The 23,663-nt window shown below is 39.5% G+C and overlaps 1 protein-coding gene across 6 annotated transcripts in view; it reads left to right on the top strand.

Annotated features, from left to right (window-relative positions):
• The window catches only part of PRDM5 (PR/SET domain 5), a 191,446-nt gene that overhangs the window by 142,984 nt on the left and 24,799 nt on the right, over nt 1-23,663 (top strand). The window contains exon 15 of one of the 6 annotated variants that reach the window (XM_078069188.1): nt 9,506-9,939. The exons of the other annotated variants lie outside the window; for them this stretch is intronic. Within the exon in view, the coding sequence (XP_077925314.1) occupies nt 9,506-9,562 (57 nt within the window). The 3' untranslated portion in view covers nt 9,563-9,939. Of the gene's footprint in view, nt 1-9,505; nt 9,940-23,663 lie in introns of those variants that run through there. 6 annotated transcript variants of the gene reach the window in all.

Raw genomic sequence — 23,663 nt, 5'->3', positions numbered from 1 at the left:
AGGATTTTAGACAGAATCCCATACAATTAGTGGAGTACTCGAGGAACAGGGTAAGTAAATCTAAGCCTCTCAGGTTTTGCCTCAAACTCTAATCCTTTTTCATGCATTATTTGTATTTTATCATAGACAGCTTTAGTTTTGAAATTATATTTCCTAAGCATTGAATGGATACAGATATTCTTTGCATATTAGTGCAACTTTCCAAAAGCTAATTATCAGCTAATGCAATCTAATTAATGTCAAGAACCAAAAGAGACTTCTAAAAAAAGTTCTAGAGGAACAATCTCTGCAAATTCATATTTTCCCCAATATTACTTGGATTTTATAGGACCAAATACAAAAACGGTATCATTACATTTGGACCATAACACATTTCAGTTTCAGTTTTGTATTCACATTACGTTTAGTATTTAGATCATTCTAATTCCGGGCGATTTTGCCCTATCTCCAAAGATCATTTTAATTCTGTTACAACAACAACAAAAACTATACTATTCAGCGAGTTACATCTTTGAGAAGTTTTGGTTAGTCTACACAAAATGCCATGCCATGCCTGCACCCTCAGATTCGCATTCTATGGTTACCGCATGGATGCCTTGGCGAGGGAACACAAAATCCTTTCATTCCGGTTATCGTTTATGTGGTCCAGTAAGGGCTGCAAATGTGGGAGACAATTTTGCTAGAATCTACATTTTACTAAAAGGCTAAACAGTCATTGGTCTTTTATGGAGAGGCCACGGCTTAAGTCCAAGGCTTAATTTCCTTTTATCCATTTCCTTCAATGATTTATATATTCTCCTTATTTTTGGTTTTCAACACTGTTGTGCTAGATGTATTTTTCTTTGTATCCATCCTGCTTGTATTGACAGTTTGTTATTAATAGCTATATTTTGGAAAATTCTCAGCTGTGTTTTAGAAATTATTTCTTTGTTTCCTTCCTTTCCTTCTTTTTCTTAAGGGATGTCGAGTACATGTGTTAGATTGTTTGATGTTGTTCCATAGCTCTTGGTAGTTCTTTTCTGGTTTCATTTTGCTTTGGTTGCTTTTTGATTTTTAACCACAGTGTTTTTCTTCTTGTTGTTTGTGTTTCTAATTTCCATTCATATATTTTCAGTTTCACTGAATCGTTCCTCTTTTGTTCCCAGTCTGCCTATTGAAGGAGTTCATCTTTGATACCATGTTTTTCCCTTCTCATATTTCCATTTGGCTTTTAAAAAATCACTTCCATGTCTCTGTTAAGATTACCTATTTGTTCGTGCATGTTGTCCACCTTTTCACTGGATTTAAGATATTAAGATATTAATTATAGTTACTTTAAATTGTCTGATAGTTTCACCATCTGGGCCATCCTTTGATCTTTTTGTGCTGTCTATTCTGTCTGTTGATAATGGGTTTGGGGGAGTTCCTTTTTGTCTGTCACACAGAATTTTTATTCAATGCCTATTACGTGTGTGAAAGAATAGTAGATACCAAGGTAAATGTTACTTATACCTGGAAATAGGTACACCTTTTTCTGCCAGGCCATTAATGTGAGGGGTTGAGCCAATCTAGTCAATAGTTGAACTAGCTTTGGGTTTTGTTGTTGCTATAGGTACCATAGGCTTTAAGCTTCTCCCGTGGTGGGCTGCTATTTCCATGTTCTTACTGGGAAGTCTGGGTGGTCAGGGGTTTTCTGCAGTAATTCTCCTCTACCAAACAGACCCAGTTACTCAGCATGAGATGCGAGTGGGGCAGAGGGTTCTCTTGGTTCTCCTGTTCGAGCAATAGGGGGAGGCAAGTGCTATGTACCTGAGTCTCTAAAGTGGAACTTTCTCAGCATTCCTACTCTCAGCCTGTGGTGGGCAACTTCTGCCTCTGCCTTAGTTCAGGTCTAGAGCGGCAGTGTCCTAGGCACAAGGTACATGTGGCTATTATTAATTATAATTACAAGTAATTGGAATTTAATTACAATTAAGGCTGATTCATAGAACATGCAGCTTGTGGCTCTTGTATTGGACAGCACAGTTCTAAAACATCTCTGTCATCACAGAAAATTCCACAGCACAGGTCTAGAAGGGCAGGTGGCTGAACTTGGCCTTGTGTCAGTGGAGAGTTTGGGGTATAAGTGAGGTTGTCACTCCTCTTCTGGCAGCAGCAGACCTCTTCTACACGTCAGTGTGAGTCTTGGGCAAAAGCAGGTCTGAGAGCGCCTCCCCTTTGAGTCTCTGCAGGGTGCGGGGTGTGGGCAAGCTTCTCTTCTTCCCCAGAGGCAGAGCCCTTCACCTGGGACCAGGGTGTGCACGGGGTTCCTGCTTCACCCCCAGCAGCATCGTGATGGCTTTTGCCTCCTGACAGAGATGAGATACAAGACACGGCTGAGACTGAAGGCATTTGTTTCCTGTGTCAGGAGGGTCTGTGGCCTTGTGCTTGTTCCCTGGTGGTGGCCAGTCACCGCCTCATGGTCACGCAGGGACGAGAACACAGACGAGTGCCTTCTGGTGTGCCTGTTCCACCCTGAAACCTCGTCAGGCCCCCATAGCCTGCGTCGTGATGGGGCTCTCCAGTCCTCCCCGCCTGCCCCTCATCTTTCTCACCAGCACCTGGGGAGCCAAGGGAAAAGAAGCTGTGAATGGTGTGGACTTCCAGTGTGCTTGGGTCCCCCCGATTCTACTCTGAACCATCCTGATAGCCCACAATGGACCTTGAAGAATCCTTTAAAGTTTTACTTGTTTCCTTCCCACCCACTGAGCTGACAGCTGCCTCATCCTCTGTGCTGTGACCAAGAGGAAACAGTTCTTGTGTTCCATCTCTGTGGCATTCAGTTCACCTGCTTCTCTGGGGACTCACAAAACATCCCATGACCTTAGGTTCAAAACAATGATGTAGATTATCCAGCGGGTTTTTTTGTTTGTTTGTTTTTGTTTGTTTGTTTGTTTGTTTTTCTGTTTAGTGTGAAGGTGATGTTCTTTGGGTTTTTTTCACATTTTAAAAGCAGTAATTTATCTTAGCTATTTAGGTTTGTTGGGATAACTTCTTGTACTTAATTAATGTCTCTAGATTAATTTTCTGCTTGGAAAGCAGATAGAAGCAGAAAGTCTTACACTTCATGACCAGTCAACACCTCCATTTAGTTAGGGAAGCATCCCTATTTACAGGCCCATGTGGTTTAGGCCATTGTGTTAGGTTTGGACAAAGGGATTCTGTTTCCCAGGATGTGGAGAGGTCAGTCTGCCTCAGGGCAGGGCTTGGCAGGCCTCCCACAGGGCAATGCATTATGAACCATTTCTCATCTCTGCCTAGGTTCTCTCCTATCTACCTTCTCTCCTTCCCATTCATGGGCTCGTTTCTTTGCTTGGGTGTTGGAGGAGACAGCTTTTCGTGGGGATGAAGATTTCTTTTGCACGTGGGTAGGAGGGATTCCTTAGTTTGGACACTGTGGCTTCAAACCACGCCTTTTAAATGAAACAACCTCAAAAGGCAGTATTTATTTTCCCAGGGGTTTTAAGCCTGGAGATGCTCCAGGCACCCTGGCAGACCCTCCCCTCCTTATCTCTGTAGTCCTTTTGTCTAAAAGGTCTTCTTGAGCACCCTAAATTATATCTGAGGTAGATATCTTTATGTGTAATGTCTCAAGTCCCAAGTTAGTACATTACACTTAGGAACAAAAATCATCTGGAAATTATGAACCTTAGATTTTTATTGTCTTAGACACATTGAGCCAAAACACTCTCACTGAAATGGGGCACATGCTCATAAATATCCATTTTGTAAACATTAGGTTCAAAAGGAATTGTTTTTGTAATTATTTACTACAGAAGGCTTCACATCTTACTTAATCACTTTTGAATTTCAACATGGAAAGCACCTGGACCAATTAGAAAGTTATTTCAGAGAGTCTGCCTTTTGAACACCACTTAGAAACCCAATTAGCTTACATAAGTTTCAAGATCACAGCTGTCTCTCCAGCCTTGTTTGTGGGAAGAGCCAGATTAGTTCTTACAAATATGAAGATGCAAGTAATTGCCAATGGTTCAAAGTAACAGCAAGTCTTTTATGTTGTTTTATATTTTGTTAATTTTCTTTCATGAAACTTCCTGTCCCTGATCCCCAGGTAGTTCAGGTTTTTGGTGGGTTAAACAAACATGTGCACTTTGCACTTTTTTTTCTGACACCATGCAGTGAGACCCTGGGTCTCTGAGGCTAGCCCAGAGTAGTATGTCTCAGAGTCCTGGGGCATCAGGCACTGCTGAATTTATCTGGAGGCTGTGGGGGTGGTATGCCATTGTAGCAATTTGAAAACTGTACAAAAATATCTGACCAGAGCACCCATATGGTGCACCATGTGGATGCAATGTAAGCATGATGTTGAAGGAAAGAGAATAGTTAATTCATTGTGGGTGAAGATGTTGGAGGAGAAGTGAGAAGTGGATGCTAAGAGGAAGAAGAGGCAAGAAGAATTTTCCCAGCTACAGGAACATTGTAGAGGATTTTTGTAGCCTTGGTTGAGAACAGAAAGCGGTCTTTTAAGGGTAAGAATTGGCTTGCAATCTTCATGAACACATTATGAGGCATTCCTAAAAAACCTAGAGACAGATGCAGAAGCAAGCCTGTTGAATCAGGAAGGGGATGGGTGAATTCATTCCAGGAAACGCTAGAGAGAGAGGGTGGTATTTGAGTTGAGCTTTGAGGAATAGGGAGGAGGGCATGCTGGGCAGATGTAACCGCTGGGGCAAAGAGAGAGAGGTAGTAGCTCCAGATCCCGTAGGGTGGCCTCTCCGCTGTGACTAAGTCTGAGGATGCATGTTGGAGTCCGGCTGCAGTTGTGACAGACCAGAACGGAGGAGTTGGTATGAATCCTGGAAGTGTGTTGTTTTGTGTGATGTGTTTTATTTTGAGTAGAGGGATGACATGATTAGCTCTCTTTTAGAAAGGCTTCTCTGAAGATATCCTCAAGTGTGAATGAAAGGAGGCCGTCCTGGAGGCAGGGAGACCCAGTCAGGAGCCTGAGGCAGCCAGCTGTGCTAGACAGGGAGCCCACACCAGGTGGCCAGTGGACTTGAAAGTAGGAACGTATATGAGAGACACCTTTGATACAGGATTGAAAAGGTGTAGACATGTACTGCGTGTAGGTGGTGAAGACTAGGGAGGAGTCCCTGATGAACCTGAGATGCGTGGAAGGGGCACTTCAGCATATGGTGATGTTCCACGTAGAGACAGGAAGAATAGCTAGTAGGTTTAGAAATTTAGATTTAGAGTGTTTTTATATCTAGAAAAGAGGAAGAGATTAAAAACAAATTTAATAAACTTTTAAAAGTTTATTATGACTTGAGAGAGAACATTGAAATGTGTTTTTATTTTGGATTTTTCTAAATTTCACCAGCTTTTGTGCTTGTGGGGACAAAAGGGTATGGCTCATTGCCACTATTTGAAAACGTCTTTAATTTGGTTTTGGAATTAATACATCTTTGTTTCCACACACAGTTCTTGGGGAATTTTAGATGCCTTACACATGAATCATTTAAGATAAATGGCTTTGAGATACTGTTGTATTTTATTTGGCTCAGAAAATACACCTGCATGAAATTGAACATTCTTATTCTAACACAGTAAGCTGCCTTTCCTTTGTAGAAGGGAAAATCAGACCATTTGAAAAATAACTCCCCTTTCAGGAACTGACAGCATCATTTTCTCTCTTTCTTTTTCCCTTTTTCTTTTCTGTGAAAATTCTTTTTGATGGTCATCGACCCACTTGGCAGAGTGCCTCCTTTTTTAATTCTCTGTGCAACTATGCTCATGAGCTAGTCAGCTCTCTTAAAATCACCAGCAAAGAAACTTTTGGTTCCCTGGTTTAGGGATACTTTTCTGGCACATCAAATGATGTTCCCAGTTTAAAATAGGACTTCTGGTCCAGGCATTCTAGAATGTGATAATTGGTTCCCTGAATTTCTGTAGGCTTTGATAGTAAGAGATGAAAACTTAAAATAAATTGGATTTCATACTTTTGACAAATTTATTGGGTAGGTAAATTATCCTATAGGAAAATGGACAAAAGTCTTTTGTGGAGTTAAGTTCTCTTTACTGTATTTAGGGTTACAAGGGTAGAGTTATATTGATGTGAGGGATTGAACTGGTCCCAGGCATCATATGTGATTTTTTTTTTTAAAGATTTTATTTATTCATTTGAGACACAGAGATAAAGAGAGAGCATGAGCAGGGGGAGAGGCAGAGGGAGAGGGAGAAGCAGGTTCCCCGCTGAGCCAGGAGCCCGATATGGGGCTCGATCCCACAACCCTGGGATCATGACCAGAGCCGAAGACAGACGCTTAACCATCTGAGCCACCCAGGCGTCCCCATCATATGTGATTTTTATGCAGAGTTTTTTTAATGGTACTTACATTATCATTCAGTATTTCTTTACTTAACTTGATATTTTGGAAACAAACGAACAAACCTAGAACCATTCGCCTGAAACATAATGTGTGTTGGTGTGGTAATGGTGTCTTCAAGATGGTTGCCATCACTTTTTTCCCTTCTTGCATGCACATGCTGCTTTTTACATCCACAGGTAGAATCTAACTTCCCTTCCTTTGAATGTGGGCTGGCCACAGTGACTTGCTTGACCAATAATAGAATGCAGCAGAGTTAATATTCTAGGAGCTCAGAGGCTCCATCCTAAGAAAGCTTGTAACTTTTGCCTGTGTCTCTTGGAACCATGCTGTGAAGACCACAAGTCCTGTGGAGACGTCACAGATAGGCACTCCACACAGCAGCCAACATGAACTGCCAGCCATGTGTGTAAGCCATTTTGGACACCTGGCCTATTTGAACCTTCAAATGACTTTAGCTATAGCCAACTGACTGCAATTATAAGAGAGACTGAGAACTGATGTCTCTGTAACAGTCAGCTCTCAAAACCATGTCAGTCCACATTCAGTCCATAAACCCAGTCCACAAAACCATGAGAAATAACTATTTACTTTATGTCACTAGGTTTGGGGATGGTTTATTACGCATGGGTCGGTAACTGGAACAAGTGCTAAATATTGCACAATGCTGAATAAGTACAATTTTAATTGTATAATATGCTTCTGCATTTTCAAGTGGTTGACATTTCTGGACAAAGTGCTAAAGTAAGCACATACAATTATGTTCCTAAGCATAAGTTAGCTGTTGGATCATGATAGCATCATTTAGCAATGGGAGCTATGTTTTGTAATTGGAAAATATAATTTTTAAAATATGGTTTAAAAAATAGTACTAACAATTGTTTATAAAGGGATATGCTGCTCTGAAAAGGATTTTAGAAACCAAGAAATGTGTGACCTTTAAGACTCTCATGATACTTATATACTACTTAAGTACTTTGGATTCAAAGTCTGATGGCAAATCTGCTTATGTAATACTGAAATTTATATAAATGAGCTAAATTAAGAGCTTTCCTTTAAATAGTTGGCCTTGTAATTGGTGGGATATTGGGACGGCTAAAGTGAATAGGCTCATCACCATCCTAACATTTTCTCTGGGATATGTTTGAGAAAGTTAAATGACAACCAAAGAGTCTGAAACAGGTTACCTGGCAGTGTTATGATCAAGAATGCTATCTGTTTGGGGGCCTCTGGTGTGTAATTCTTGCCTTTAGGGCTGGTCCTCTGGCAGACACAATTACGAGTAGTTTCCGCTCACATGTAATGATCATGAATAGACAGTTGGGACATCCCCTGTTTAGGACTTTCTTCCTGATTAGGACACTTTCTGACTGAAGCTGTTTAAAGTGCACAAACCTCAGTTTTTGAATTTAACAAACTTACTGTTATAATTTGTTCATATGTTTCTCTTGTTTAGACCTTGACTTCCATGTGGACAGAAATCTTCCAGCTCTTTTTCCTTAGCACCTGTGGGCCTGTCTTCTAGTAGTTATCAGACTTTTGAATGAATGAAGTAAAATGATATCAGAAGTGAGCTATATTAATTTACCAACAAATCTATAGCTAAATAAGATATATGAATTCATTCATTCATTTATTCAGCAAACATTTGTTGAAGGACTACAGGGTGCTATAAACTGAGTATACAGCAATAAACAATTCGACCATTATCCCTACCCTCAGTGAGTTTGGAGCCTGTTTATGGTAAGAAGTGTAATTCTTGCTTAATCAGCCATTCCTTCTCATACTCAAAAGGTATGAGAAGACAAGAGCATATGCATTTAGCAGATATTTGTGATAGTGCCCACTATGTGCCAGAAACTGTTGTGTCACAAGTCCTGCCTTGTGTCCATCAAGAAAGATGAACATATGATCTCACCGATATGAGGAATTCTTAATCTCAGGAAACAAACTGAGGGTTGTTGGAGTGGTGGGGTGTGGGAGGGATGGGGTGGCTGGGTGATAGACATTGGGGAGGGTATGTGCTATGGTGAGCACTGTGAATTCTGTAAGACTGTTGAATCACAGACCTGTACCTCTGAAACAAATAATACGTTATATGTTAAAAAAAAGAAGAAGATAGCAGGAAGGGAAAAATGAAGGGGGGGAATCAGAGGGGGAGACGAACCATGAGAGACTATGGACCCTGAGAAACAAACTGAGGGTTCTAGAGGGGAGGGGAGTGGGGGGATGGGTTAGCCAGGTGATGGGTATTAAAGAGGGCACGTTCTGCATGGAGCACTGGGTGTTATACACAATGAATCATGGAATACTACATCAAAAACTAATGATGTAATGTGTGGTGATTAACATAATAAAATAAAATTTAAAAAAAGAAAGATGAACAATAAGGGCATTATTTTAAGTCATAAACAGTAACAGGTGTGCAAAGTGATGGAGTGGAAAAATAGCAGGTCCCAAGTGTATAACCGGCACCAAGCCTAGTCCTGAGGTCCTGGTGCCTTTGTCATGGCTCTCTCCTGTGTCTCGCTGGACCTTCTTTGTTGTGTTGGTGTCTGCCATTACATCAGCATCTCTGCCTTTCCCTAGGTTACAGTGAGTGGAAGGCAATTCTTTCTGTCTAGGTAGCAATGGATGACTATAGACCTGTTGCTCTGTGCTTCATGTACCGTGTTGATGTACACTGGGCCAGCATTTCCCTGGTTGCCCTCTGGGGCCATTCTTGTTATCTGGCTCTAAAGACTTCATTCTTAGAGGTCTGTTTGCTGAAGAGGGAAGCTGGAAGTCTGTGGTCCTCTGATGGAGCCATACTCCTCCGTTTACCTACCCTGACATACCTGGCAGATGAAGTTCAGGTGGGCCGTGCACCTCGGGCTACAGCATAGACCAGGTACAGTCCTTCAAGCTTCAGCCTCATCTCCCACTGCTCATTGTTCATTTAAGACAGCATTTGGATGGAGATGAATGAGAACAGTCTTATTAGGGAATAACATTAAAACCCAACTCATTTGCAGAAAAGAAACTAAATTTGCAAAGTTTAGGACTTTGTTAGTAATGAGAAATCATTTTACAAATAAAATATATCACTGTGCTAAGGAATTGAGGTTGTAACCATTGATCTAAAAGTTGTCTCTTTTAAGGAAAGTCGGGAAGAACTCAAATACATGGAGGCTAAAGAGCATCCTACTAAAGAATGAATGGGTCAACCAGGAAATTAAAAAAAAATTAAAAAAATTCATGGAAACAAATGAAAATGAAAACACAACTGTCCAAAATCGTTGGGATGCAGCAAAGGCAGTTCTAAGAGGAAAGTATATAGCAATACAACCCTTTCTCAAGAAACAAGAAAGGTCTCAAATATACAACCTACCCCTACAACTAAAGGAGCTGGAGAAAGAACAGCAAATAAAGCCTAAACCCAGCAGAAGAGAAATAATAAAGATCAGAGCAGAAATCAATGAAATAAAAACCAAAGGAACAGTAGAACAGATCAACGAAACTAGGAGCTGGTTCTTCAAAAGAATTAATAAGATTCATAAACCCCTGGCCAGACTTATCAAAAAGAAAAGAGAAAGGACCCAAATAAATAAAATCATGAATGAAAGAGGAGAGATCATAACCAACACCAAAGAAATACAAACAATTATAAGAACATATAATGAGCAACTCTATGCCAGCAAATTAGATAATCTGGAAGAAATGGATGCATTCCTAGAGATGTATAAACTACCAAAACTGAACCAGGAAGAAATAGAAAACCTGAACAGACCCATAACCACTAAGGAAATTGAAACAGTCATCAAAAATCTCCCAACAAACAAGAGCCCAGGGCCAGATGGCTTCCCAGGGGAATTCTACCAAACATTTCAAGAAGAATTAATACCTATTCTTCTGAAACTGTTCCAAAAAATAGAAATGGAAGGAAAACTTCTAAACTCATTTTATGAAGCCAGCATTACCTTGATCCCAAAACCAGACAAAGACCCCATCAAAAAGGAGAACTACAGGCCAATATTCCTGATGAACATGGATGCAAAAATTCTCACCAAAATACTAGCCAATAGGATCCAACAGTACATTAAAAGGATTATTCACCATGACCAAGTGGGATTTATCCCTGCGCTGCAAGGTTGGTTCAACATCCACAAATCAATCAATGTGATACAATTCATTAATAAAAGAAAGAACAAGAACCATATGATCCTCTCAATAGATGCAGAAAAAGCATTTGACAAAGTATAGCATCCTTTCTTGATTAAAACTCTTCAGAGTGTAGGGATAGAGGGTACATACCTCAATATCCTAAAGGCCATCTATGAAAAACCCACAGCGAATATCATTCTCAATGGGGGAAAAATGAGAGCTTTTCCCCTAAGCTCAGGAATACAGCAGGGATGTCCACTATCACCACTGCTATTCAACATAGTACTAGAAGTCCTAGCCACAGCAATCAGACAACAAAAAGAAATAAAAGGCATCCGATTCAGCAAAGAAGAAGTCAAAGTCTCACTCTTTGTAGATGATATGATACTTTATGTGGAAAACCCAAAAGACTCCACCCCAAAACTGCTAGAACTCATACAGGAATTCAGTAAAGTGGCAGGATATAAAATCAATGCACAGAAACCAGTGGCATTCCTATACACCAACAACAAGACAGAAGAAAGAGAAATTAAGGCATCAATCCCATTTACAATTGCACCCAAAACCATAAGATACCTAGGAATAAATCTAACCAAAGAGGCAAAGAATCTGTATTCAGAAAACTACAGAATACTCATGAAAGAAATTGAGGAAGACACAAAGAAATGGGAAAACGTTCCATGCTCATGGATTGGAAGAATAAATATTGTGAAAATGTCAATGCTACCTAGCACAATCTACACATTTAATGCAATCCCTATCAAAATACCATCCACTTTTTTCAAAGAAATGGAACAAATAATCCTAAAATTTGTATGGAACCAGAAAAGACCCCGAATAGCCAGAGGAATGTTGAAAAAGAAAAGCAAAGCTGGTGGCATCACATTTCCGGACTTCAAGCTCTATTACAAAGCTGTCATCATCAAGACAGTATGGTACTGCACAAAAACAGACACATAGATCAAGGGAACAGAATAGAGAGTCCAGAAATGGACCCTCAACTCTATGGTCAACTAATCTTCGACAAAGCAGGAAAAAATATGCAATGGAAAAAAGAGAGTCTCTTCAATAAATAGTGCTGGGAAAATTGGACAGCCACATGCAGAAGAATGAAACTGGACCATTTCCTTATACCACACACAAAAATAGACTCAAAATGGATGAAAGACCTAAATGTGAGACAGGAATCCATCAAAATCGTACAGGAGAACACAGGCAGCAACCTCTTCAACCTCAGCCACAGCAACTTCTTCCTAGACACATCACCAAAGGCAAGGGAAGCAAGGGCAAAAATGAACTTTTGGGACTTCATCAAGATAAAACGCTTTTGCACAGCAAAGGAAACAATCAACAAAACCAAAAGACAACTGACAGAATGGAAGAAGCTATTTGCAAATGACATATCAGATAAAGGGCTAGTATCCAAAATCTATAAAGAACTTATCAAACTCAACACCCAAAGAACAAATGATCCAATCAAGAAATGGGCAGAAGACATGAACAGACATTTTTCCGAGATCAGATGAGATCGGGCGCGTGCATGATGGTATGGCGGTAGACTATGAACAGACATTTTTCCAAAGAAGACATCCAAATGGCCACAAACTGCTCAACATCACTCAGCATCAGGGAAATCCAAATCAAAACCTCAGCGAGATACCACCTCACACCAGTCAGAATGGCTAAAATTAAGTCAGGAAACGACAGATGTTGGCGAGGATGCGGAGAAAGGGGAACCCTCCTACACTGTTGGTGGGAATGCAAGCTGGTGCAGCCACTCTGGAAAACAGTATGGAGTTTCCTCAAAAAGCTGAAAATAGAGCTACCCTACGACCCATCAATTGCACTACTGGGTATTTACCCCATAGATACAAATGTAGGGATCCAAAGGGATATGTGCACCCCAATGTTTATAGCAGCAACGTCCACAATAGCCAAGCTATGGAAAGAGCCATGATGTCCATCAACAGATGAATGGATAAGGAAGCAGTGGTATATATATACAATGGAATATTATGCAGCCATCAAAAAAATGAAATCTTGCCATTTGCAACGACGTGGATGGAACTAGAGTGTATTATGCTAAGTGAAATAAGTCAATCAGAGAAAGACAAGTATCATATGATCTCACTGATACAAGGACTTCTTAATCTCAGGAAACAAACTGAGGGTTGCTGGAGTGGTGGGGGGTGGGAGGGATGGGGTGGCTGGGTGATGGACATTGGGGAGGGTATGTGCTATGGTGAGCGCTGTGAATTGTGTAAGACTGATGAATCACAGACCTGTACCTCTGAAACAAGTAATACATTATATGTTTAAAAAAAAAAGAAGATAGTAGGAAGGGAAAAATGAAGGGGGGGAATCGGAGGGGGAGACGAACCATGAGAGGCTATGGACTCTGAAAAACAAACTGAGGGTTTTAGAGGGGAGAGGGGTGGGGGGATGTTGGTTAGCCCGGTGATGGGTATTAAGGAGGGTACGTATTGCTTGGAGCACTGGGTGTTATATGCCAACAATGAATCATGGAACACTACATCAAAAACTAATGATTTAATGTATGGTACTAACATAATAAAATAAAATTAATAAAAAAAAAAAGTTGTCTCTTTAGATCCCAGGATGTAGGAGAACTTATTTCTTCTGCCAGTGTTTATTATGTATGCTGTGTGCCAGAGTTGTGCTATGTACTAGGGATACATGGTTGAATCTATAGTACAAGGTGCCTGGGAGTTTCAGGTAATTTTATGTGATGGATCATGGCATATATAATAATAATAATAATAATAATAATAATAATAATAATAATAATAATAATAGAGGCTTCCAGGGCGAGTAAAGGGGACAGATAAAGAGGGCCACTGAGAAGCCCTAGAAGGTCTGTGGCCTCAGAATTTTGGCTTTGTTAGATTCTGCTAAATACTTTGTTTCTAGCTGATTACTGGCCAGTACCAGCCCCATGCTGATTATCAAATTACTTTGTCCTTAAATCTTAGAGATCTCTTTGTTCTCTGATTCAGTGATCCCTTGGACTCACCTCGGCTTGCCAATAAGTTTTGATTATTCTGCCCAGGGAGTTTCAGGTAGGGATAAAGAAGTGTTTCAGGAAAATACTCCCAGGCTAACCATCACTGGAGAAACAGCAAATCCTTTTCTAGTGGCTTTTTCCTAGGATCCATTTGGTCTCTCTTCTTTTTCCCACTGCTTTAGAGCAAGGAATTAAATAACTGTGCCTAAAATCAAAGAGCCTTATTTCCCATCCTCCTTCCAGACCTGACAGGAGAGCTGTTCTCAGCATTTTAAGTGAGCAACTCTTCCCTGCCCCAGTAGAGTACACAAAGACAGATGTAAGTGCCTTTTTTTTTTTCATCTGTCACATAAATTTCAGTTTGGGACTATTCCCACAGCTGGTATGATATTTTAACTGAGGTATTGATGAAGCTTTGAGTTTACAGGTAATGTAAAATTTGGACAGATTTTCATTTGAAGGGGTTATTTATGAAATATTTGGCTAACTGATTGATATTACCGTTATCCTGAATGATGGGAATAAAATCAGATCCCTGTGTTGTAAAGTTGCAAATACTTGTGATGACATATGGCCTTTCTTGATTATCTCACATAAAGTCTTAAAAATTAAAAACAAAAAGAATTTATCATAGAGGTTTCTGTGATAGTTTCATTTTAACTTTGCTTAACAGTGACTTCAAATATTTGTTGCATATATAGAGGACTCCTGATTAGAGAAACTTCCTTTGACCATTGTGGAACGTTTCTAATTGCAACTCTTTAAGCTTTAGGAGAGCATATGTTTAGTCTCAGTTGGCCAACTAAATTTTAATGAGCCAACTTCTGTGTTATGTGCTGTGTATTCAAGGAAGGGTTAAGAAAAAGTCCTAGCCCTGAAGGACTCTGGACAGAGCATCTGAAGGAGATGATCAGCTAGAGCAAGGCAGGGTCAGTGATAGAAGTATCCCCAGGGTACAGAGGAGAGGCACCTGCCTCACTCTTGGAGAAGAGTGCAGGCCAAGAAAGGTGTCAGGAAACACATGGGAGTTTAGTCTGTGGGAGTAGAAAGATCATTCATGAAGTCTCCATGGAATGAAAGGAACATGGCTGAGCAGCAGAACATCTTTCAAAAGGAAACCGAGGAAGGGCAGCCAAAGAAGCTGAAGGAGAACCAGGAGAAAAGAGATGGCATTAAAGCCAAGGGAGAGGAAGTTGTAGCCATATGTGTGGTCTTCCCCTTGTAATTCTGTCATCTCCACAAGCATATTACAGGTTCTGGGAAGCCCAGCAGTAAAGACATCTCTTGCGGTTTGTTTAACCTAGCATTTGCCAAGATGGTTTGAGCAGAGTGAGTGAGTGAATGTGTGTGTGTGGGAGGACGTATGTGTGTTCTACTGCATCTCACTGGGGCTAGTGTTCGACAAAATAAATTTGAGAAATGCTGGTCTAATCCCTCCCATGTATGGCTGCCACAGTAGTACTTACAAAGGTCTGATTTGATGATGTGTCTCAGTTACCAAAGAAAACATAACAGAAGCAACCCCAGAGGATCTCTCCTTGCCTGTAGACTGGCCCCCAGACAGGGGAGCCCAGGGTGCTCTGTGCCCAACTGGTCATACACCTGCCGCTCCCCAATGCAGTCCTTCTCCCCCTGAGCACACATACACTCTGGGCTTTGGCCAGTCTGGACGAGGTGTCTTTATCCCAAAGTTCACCATGTTTTTCTGCTTCAGTGTTTCTTGACGGTACAAAGGAAATAATCCTTGTTTTCTGGTCTATTTCTTTTTCACCCTCTCCCCCCCTCCCACTTCTCCCTGTGGAGATCTAAGCTTCCTAAAGCTCCTGGTCAGGCACCACTTTCTGTCCAGTTTTCTCTGCCACCTCTGCCATGGACATACTTTACATATACATTAATTATACTACATTCATTCTTTTTTTTTTTTTCAGTTTTAGAGCCTAGTTTTCCTTTTCTTTCTTTTTTCCTTAGAGCTTATTTCATTTATTTAATCATTCAACAATATAATTTTACATCTTGTAATTTTATAGTTAACCTTATTAGTATTTATATATCTTTTCTATGAAAATGGACTTTCTAAATAGGTCTTCATTGGTGGTGAAGAGACACACTTTCTAAGACTTGTTTTCAGCCACCAGGAGTTTTTCTGCATACCCAGAGGGGAGACAGACTCTCACATTATTAAAATGGATCTTCTTTCAGAGAGAGGATCCACGTGTATCAGGAGTGTTGGGACGTGGAAAATATAGCAGCTCACTTTGCCCAAGGGAGACCAGATAGTGTTCACTGAAGAAGTCAGAATTGGGTCAGAAAACAGGAGAATGAGCTTTCTAGGGAAAGGAGCAGAATTGGGGGTAGGGCATGCCTAATCAACGGAGTGCTGTGTGCAAAGTCATGAAGTTGTGCTTTGTGAGTTGGTGAGAAGATCAGTGGTGGAGCCCATGATGTATGTTGGAGAGAACTGAGCATAAGGTGGGGGACTAGGCTAGTTCCACAAGACCACGAGGAGATTTCTGTGCTGGGACAGGAAAATTTGAGTCAACACAGGCTTTTGTTTCCCAGTGAGGGCATGAAGGAAGAAGAGAAGCAAGAATCCTAGGTGTGTTCTGCTTACAAATACAAAACTGTGAGATAAAAAGTGTTCCCTCCAAGCAACTCTAGCCCCTAAACTAACATTTTTTTCATCTTTTATATCAAATTTTTTATACAAAAACTGTCTTTCATATTAAGACTAATAAAATTCTAACTCAATTGCTAAGGCTGTAGTTATTACTGTTCCTACTGTGAGAACAAAATATAGGACACAACTGTCTCTTCATTCCCCATGGCATCCTCAGTGGAAAGCCCACATATTGTCTTGGGGTTGCTCTCTCCAGTTGAACTTGTTCCTATAACGGCTGGGGCAGAGTGGTGTCAGAGAAAAACTTCGTCTCCCCTTTTACAGTAATAATGTCATTATTTCGGAGATGTCTACTCAATTCCTTTGTGAATGTGCTGTATCAACAAAGAGTATATGCACAGCAGTTTGCAGATTTAGCTAAAATAAAACTCTATAAATATTTAACATTTCAGCTAAATGATGATGGCTGCCTTGCTATTATTATATTATCCTTAGACTTTAATAATATACTTCAAGATTTAAAGGAAAGTACATGCTGTGTGAAGTGTATAAAGAGAATTTTTCTTTGTTTTTGAGATAGGCAATATATAATTAATTTTTAAAAGAAATGGGACCATTATTCTTAGAAAAGTAAAACATTTTCTATACTCTTTTCTCTCTGAAACAGAATTTTATATTTTTATATTCATCTTGCACTCTATTCAGGGACTATAATTACTAAAGTATCATAAGAATCTTGAAATAAAGGACTATCTATTTATATGAGTTTCCATTAACAGATTTCAAGAACAATGCTATATTGAGATTCATACATAATTTCCTTTCTTCATAAAAATCACCCCAGCTATATCTTCATAATTTGTGTGCCTTTTTCAACTTTGAATTACATTATTTATGTGTATATTTTGATAATACATAGAAGAAAGCAGGTTAATATAATATAAAAATACCCTTCTTGAATTCTCATTATGAGCCAAGCATTGCGATAAGCAAAATCCAATGACACAGGTATAACATCTCATGTTACAAATGAAGGAAGTAAGGTTTAGAGAGGTTAAGTAACTTGTCCAGTCATACGACTAGTGGGCAGCACAAAGACTGGAAATTAGATGCCTTTATCACTAAAACCTTTATTCCTTTTTACTACATATAAAGAGTTATCAAAATGTTTTAAAGGATTACCTTCCGTATTGTATGAACTCATCTTTTACAAATACTCCAAGAAAACTGGTGCTGAATTCTTATTCAGTTCAAAAACAACTTGTTGCTGCTAAGTACCTTTTAAGTCCACTGCCCTCCTCTCCTCCTTCCCCGTTGCAGGGTCCCCACGGTTTGTGCCATGAGAATGCGCCAAGAGGACTGTCACAAGGACACTCCTCATCAAAAATTATTCCACGGTACCAGTATGACCTCTGCAGGCATTTTCCCTTCACTTGCACTTTTTAAGCTATTTTCAGTAAAATATTGTTAATATTTTGAAAGCCATCAGGAGGGATGTTTCATGCCTCTTGTAATCCATTTTAATAAGTGCAATTTCAGTGTAGGGAGATTTACTCCTCATGTTTTACCTAAATTCCTCATTTGCAGTTTCTCTGCATCGTTGGAAATTAAAACAGCATTTTCAATGTAAGAACCTTTCAGATCTTGGAAGATCGATTTTCAGCATAATATTTTAGGCTATTTTAGATATATTCCTCCAGGAAGATACGTCTAGGCCAGGAATGACTCCCAGTAGGACACATGGTAAGTTGATATCAAGACCAGTGGTCAGGTTGAGTGAATTATGGTTTTGAGGGACCTATTGGGCCTCTCATCCATACTGCCTTCATCCTGAGGAGGTTGTGAATATTTTTTAAACACTTCGATTTCAGTAATTCTAGATATTAGGGTGAAATTTATTTTTAAGTTCATGAAGGAAGCAAGGGGCCTTTAAGATAGAGGCCATTTATTTTGGTTTCAGTTTAAATTATACTGATGGATATACCCATTTTCTCCATAAAAGAGGCATTACTCTTTGATTTCTTTATTTTTCACTGTAATCTATGAGGCGGTTAGTGGTTCCAAGAACATGTATATCATTACAGTCTGACCCAAACCATACTTATATTGAAGTGAAAATCTGCTTTCTCTGATAAACATTCAAGCTCTGGCTCTCTCTTTCTCTTTATGCTTCAGATTAAATCCTTATTCTCTGTATCAGTCGTGATTCAGTAGAGAGAAAATCGCCTCCTTCTGGGTGTGAGAGTCATAGCTGCTAGGCAGGCTTTAGCCACACTACCCCTGAGGAATATTTAAGTGTGCTGCTTGAAAAATCCCATTTTCCTTCAGTTCTCATCTCAACTTCAGTTCTCAGTTTTAAATTATCTTTTTTGGGGTCATAGACTTGGGTATTTTCCAGTGAAATGATATTTGTTGTGTATATTTTCTATGTAGTTAGTCTATTCATTTTAGGAAATCTGTAATGCAGATATTATCCTTTCTTGTGACATCTTTTCTTTCCAGAGAGTATTTAAGTATGAATATTAAAAAGTTAATACTATGGGGGAGCCTGGGTGGTTCAGTTGGTTAAGCATCCAACTCTTGGTTTGGGCTCAGGTCATGATCTTACCTCAGGGTCATGAGATGGAGCCCCACTGTCAGGCTCCACGCTGGGCTCCACACTGTGCTTGGAGCCTCCTTAAGATTCTCTCTCTCCCTCTCCCTCTGCCCCTCCACCCCTGCGTGCATCCACTCTCTCTAAAAAAAAAAAGTTAACGGGTTTATAGCAGCAATGTCCACGATAGCCAAACTATGGAAAGAGCCCACATGTCCATCAACAGATGAATGGATAAAGAAGATGTGGTGTATATATACAATGGGATACTACTCAGCCATCAAAAAGATGAAACCTTGCTGTTTGCAACAACATGGATGGAACTAGAGGGTATTATGCTAAGCAAAATAAGTCAATCAGAGAAAGACAACTATCATATGATTTCAGTCATATGTGGCATTTAAGAAACAAAACAGATGATCATAGGGGAAGAGAGGAAAAAATAAAACAAAATCAGAGAGGGAGACAAACCATAAGAAACTCTTAATCATAGGAAACAAACCGAGGGTTGCGGGAGGGTAGGGGGGGTGAAAGGATGAGGTAACTGGGTGATGGACATTAAAGAGGGCACATGATGTAATGAGCACTGGGTATTATATAAGACTGATGAATCATTGACCTCTGCCTCTGAAACTAGTAATGCATTCTATGTTAATTGGATTTAAATAAAAAATAAAATTAAAAAAATAAAACAAATCAGCCAACTAGTTAACAAACAAAAATAAAGTTAATACCAGGATTCTAATGCCACACAAGGCAGAATATGCAGGAGGGCTGGGTGTTGTTTGCTGGGAAAGTGAAAGATAAGAGTTTCTACAAAAGCAATGAGTATAGCAAATTCTATGATGTCACGTGCTTACAAAACAAAAACAATTCACTTAAAGAATAAACCAATTGGTCTTTTTCTTTTTGTGAATATTTGGATACTACTAGTGTAACTAAATGTTCTCTGAAATCATCATTGCATGGAGTCAGAATATATATTCTGATTCTTTTACATATAACAAATATATGTAAAATAAATATATATATAATGTTTATAATTTTATAAATATATGAAAATAAATATACTTTTATAATTTTACAAATATATAAATAAAATATAAATATATGATATTTTTTTCAACTTAGTTCCCTATATGATTATCTGTTCGAGATTATAGATAGAAATAATAGGAACCAAAATTGAGAACAATTTTTCAAGGAATTTTTGTCATGAACTGTTATTTATTTGTACTTTTTTATTATTATTTTTCAAATTTATCTGTACTTTAAAGACCTATCAAACAGAGGTATTGTTTTTTCTAAAGTTTTTCTTTTGCTTCATAAAACTCTGCTTTATAGTGATTGTGATGGTGCTGAGTGTTTGTGGTCTTGATGCCAGATTATACAAGATGCATGGGGCAGATTACTAATTTGAGATTTGGTGTTCTGGAAATCGTGAGGCAGAAGGAAATGGGCAGGAGACTCTGGAGGCTGGTCATCAGACCTGCAGCCCTTCACTCCAGGGTTAGTGGTTGCGCTAGGGTAAAGGTATGAGTGATAGAAGCCACTCGTCCAAGGACTGATTCTTATCATGTCAGAAAACAGATGGTCTGAGGTTCTTCAGTGGTACTTTCAGAGTGGAAAGTGCCTTCCACCTTACCAAACAGTGACAGACACTCGAAAACCTCCTTGAGCTTGATGACTCCCTGACTGCCCAGCTGCCCAGCCCTACAGCCCTAAAGCCTGGACTTATTCCAGGTCTCAGACATCCCAGAGCCTTCATGCCAGATGCAGGCTGGATCCCAGTGCCAAACTCAGCACATCAGTGGGGACAATTCTAGTGGTTTTTCTAGGACTAGTCTCAAGATACATTACATTGAATTCATTTGAATTAATTCTATTTAACTCAAACCTTTGTCATTATCACATATATCATATCTATATCTATCTCTACATAACTATACATATTATATATATACATATATACATACACCTTTCCTATGTATGTGGCTGGCTATTTCAGCTCCTCCTATTCAGTGAATGAACATATTTGGTTTACTCTTCCAGTACAAATTAAAAGCAACATTTTGCTGGAATATGATGTGCACGAGTGCTTTAGATCTATTATATATATTTGGCTTTGGAGAAGCAACAGAAGTGAAGGAACAAAAATTAACATGTGTTTTTAGACATATAAGTAGCATACCGAGTCATTGCCAAAGAAATGACATTCCATCAACAATATAGTCTTTAACATGCGGGACAGTTTATCACCAAGTAATATATGACTCAATGGCTAAATTTTGAATTTTCAAAATATTAAATTCTGTTTATATTTCCCCATTGGCAGGACATGAGTTAGTTCTCCAACATCTGTCCCAATTAAGAGCTGTTGCCAGAGCCGTGGCTGCCGCGTGCTCAGTGTCTGTTCCTTTTCATGCAATCCTGAGCCTAAAGCCCAAGAGGCCTGCCCTACAGCCCATCCCCACCCTCATTTTTGTGTCTTGAGATGACCAGTGTATGTTCTTTCACCCCTGTTTGGAGAGAGGTCTTTGGAGATTGGTTCTGTACTTAATTTGAGAGGTAAGACATGCATTCACTGACCTTTCTCTGGGCCTCTTTGTGGCTTAGTTCCCTTGTGTGCATAATAAAAATTGTGTTAATTGAATCTTCCACCAAATGTATTATTTACATTGATTTGATTTTGAGGATATCTGGCTACTAGTAGAAAAACTAATGCCACTGCAAGTGTAAAAAGAGAGAACAAATTTCTAAGAAGTCGTACTGGCAGTTCTTTTCTTACATGTTAGCATCCTCTGAGTGGACCAGTATATGTAAACCAAGGAACAAATGTAAAGAATGAAAACATTAAACAAGATCATCTCAGTATGCAAAGGAATGGGCCAGAATTGAGATCTGCAATTCTATCAGGCTTTCTGTGTCTTGGAATTTAGTAAAAACAAGGAAATTGTCTCAATTCAAAGTCTTTTCTTTTACCTAATATGTTCTGAGAGAATGAGTTGGATGATTTCTGAGTAACTCTGACAGCTCATAAGTAGCTCTCTCTGTCAAAATGTTCTTCCTTTAAACAAAACAACAAAGCAAAAACCACCTTCTTGAGGGGGAAAAAGCATTTTGGTTGGCCCAAGCAAAAATTTGGCACTTCACCCTGAAATACTGGTCTTCTTTCCTCTCAGCCATCCTTCATCCTTCATCCTCCAGCATCTTGACTTATGCCGGCTGGGATGAGAAGCCACTCTTCTTAGTGGGGACAGTCAGTACTTGTCCTGAGTAGCTGAGTTCATCCTGCCAATGAGGTGACAGACTCTGACTATTTGTACTTGGGGTGAGAGAACAGGAGAGAGATCGAGGAGGAGTGTAGGCAGGCCTTGTGTTACAGAATCTCTCCTGTTTAGTATATTGTCCTATCAAGTGACAGCTGAGCACATTTATAGGGATGATGCCTATAGTCCCTCGATGATATATAAATGAGGAGTTATAACAGGCCGTTATTCCTAAATTCAGGTGGTGCTATTTCATATAGAAACTGACTTGGCATCATCTTGCTTTTGCCCACACTGAGGAGATTCCTGAGATGTGGGGCTTTTAGGGCTGAAACCGGGCTCGTCCCGGGTAAATGGGGATAGTTGGTCATACTAGTCAGAGTTCTTAAAATAAATTGAGAAATATCTTCTCAAGGAACATACTGAACCCCAAAAAATCAGAAGCTAGTGAGTGAAGTCACCATTATGTTAAAAAAAAAAAAAAAGGCAAAATCTGATTTGTTACTGGTTACTGTTGACAGTAAGTCGTTTTGTTTTGGGGGTAAGAATGGTATTTTGCAGAAGGGAGGAAGTATATATCAGCCTTCAGAGTCCGTGTAGTACCACCAGAGATTACAAAAAGTTTTCACAAGATACTCACCCATTTGTGAAAGAAGATTGAGCTCAAATTTACCTGCAGAACAAAACCATTCAGATGAAAAGGGGAAAAAGTGAAGTAATTTTATGAATAAAAATAATGTTCTGTGGTTGCCTTTGGGTTAAAAACGTTTATGATATTTAAATTTGGAAAACAAAAATGTTCCCATTTATTACAATAATCCTGTTCTTCCTTTTTCTTCCTTCCTTCCTTCTCTCCCTCCTTCCCTCCTTCCTTCCTTCCCTCCTCCTTCTCCTTCCTCTCCTTCTCTCTTTCTCTCTCTCTCTCTCTCTCTCTCTCTCCCTAACCTTATAGGCTGACTGACTTTTTGTCAAAACATTGTATGACTTGAGCACATTCAAATCTAGCAAGATCTTTGCCAGGACAGCCATGGAATCCTCACCTGTGCAAATAGACAGACTGTTTTTTTCAGCATTTTTGAGGTTTGAAGGGGGCAGGTTTATGCTACTAGCTTGCTGCCATCTGTGGAGTGTGTTGATTCAGAGATGTAATTTATATTGATGATATGATTTCCTCTGACTTCTGCCTGTGCCTTGATGGTTGTGTTTCACCTGTTGACATGAACTTGGCTGAAATGAATGCTCTGTTGGCCATGGGCGAATTAGTTGCATGTGTGATAGCACCTTTCTGCTGTGTTCTTATTATTTTCAAATTTGTGTAATGGGATAAGTATGTTATTCCTTTAGAATTAGATATCCCTTTTCTAGGGCTTTGCATTTACATAATTCCTTTCTCCTACAGACCTCTGAATAAACTTTATAGTTTTATTCAAAGATGGATTACACTTGCCACCATCACATATGTCAGAAAGCATGCTTGTTATTTTTGGAAGTAGGCAAGTTGAATTAAATCAATTCTCTGTGGACTAATTGGATCTGCTTCTTAAATGTGAGAGTCTGTGACTATATTGTGTTCTCATTTCACATTGTTCTTTGTAGCCCGTACCACTATATTATGGCCCCTAAATTGACCGGGATATTTGGTATTTGCCAC

The sequence above is a fragment of the Halichoerus grypus genome, chromosome 3, assembly GCF_964656455.1.
Source record: "Halichoerus grypus chromosome 3, mHalGry1.hap1.1, whole genome shotgun sequence".
NCBI classification, from domain to species: Eukaryota; Metazoa; Chordata; class Mammalia; order Carnivora; family Phocidae; genus Halichoerus; species Halichoerus grypus.
The sequence above is the reverse complement of the archived record's forward strand: the minus strand, read 5'-3'. Positions and strand labels throughout refer to the sequence as shown.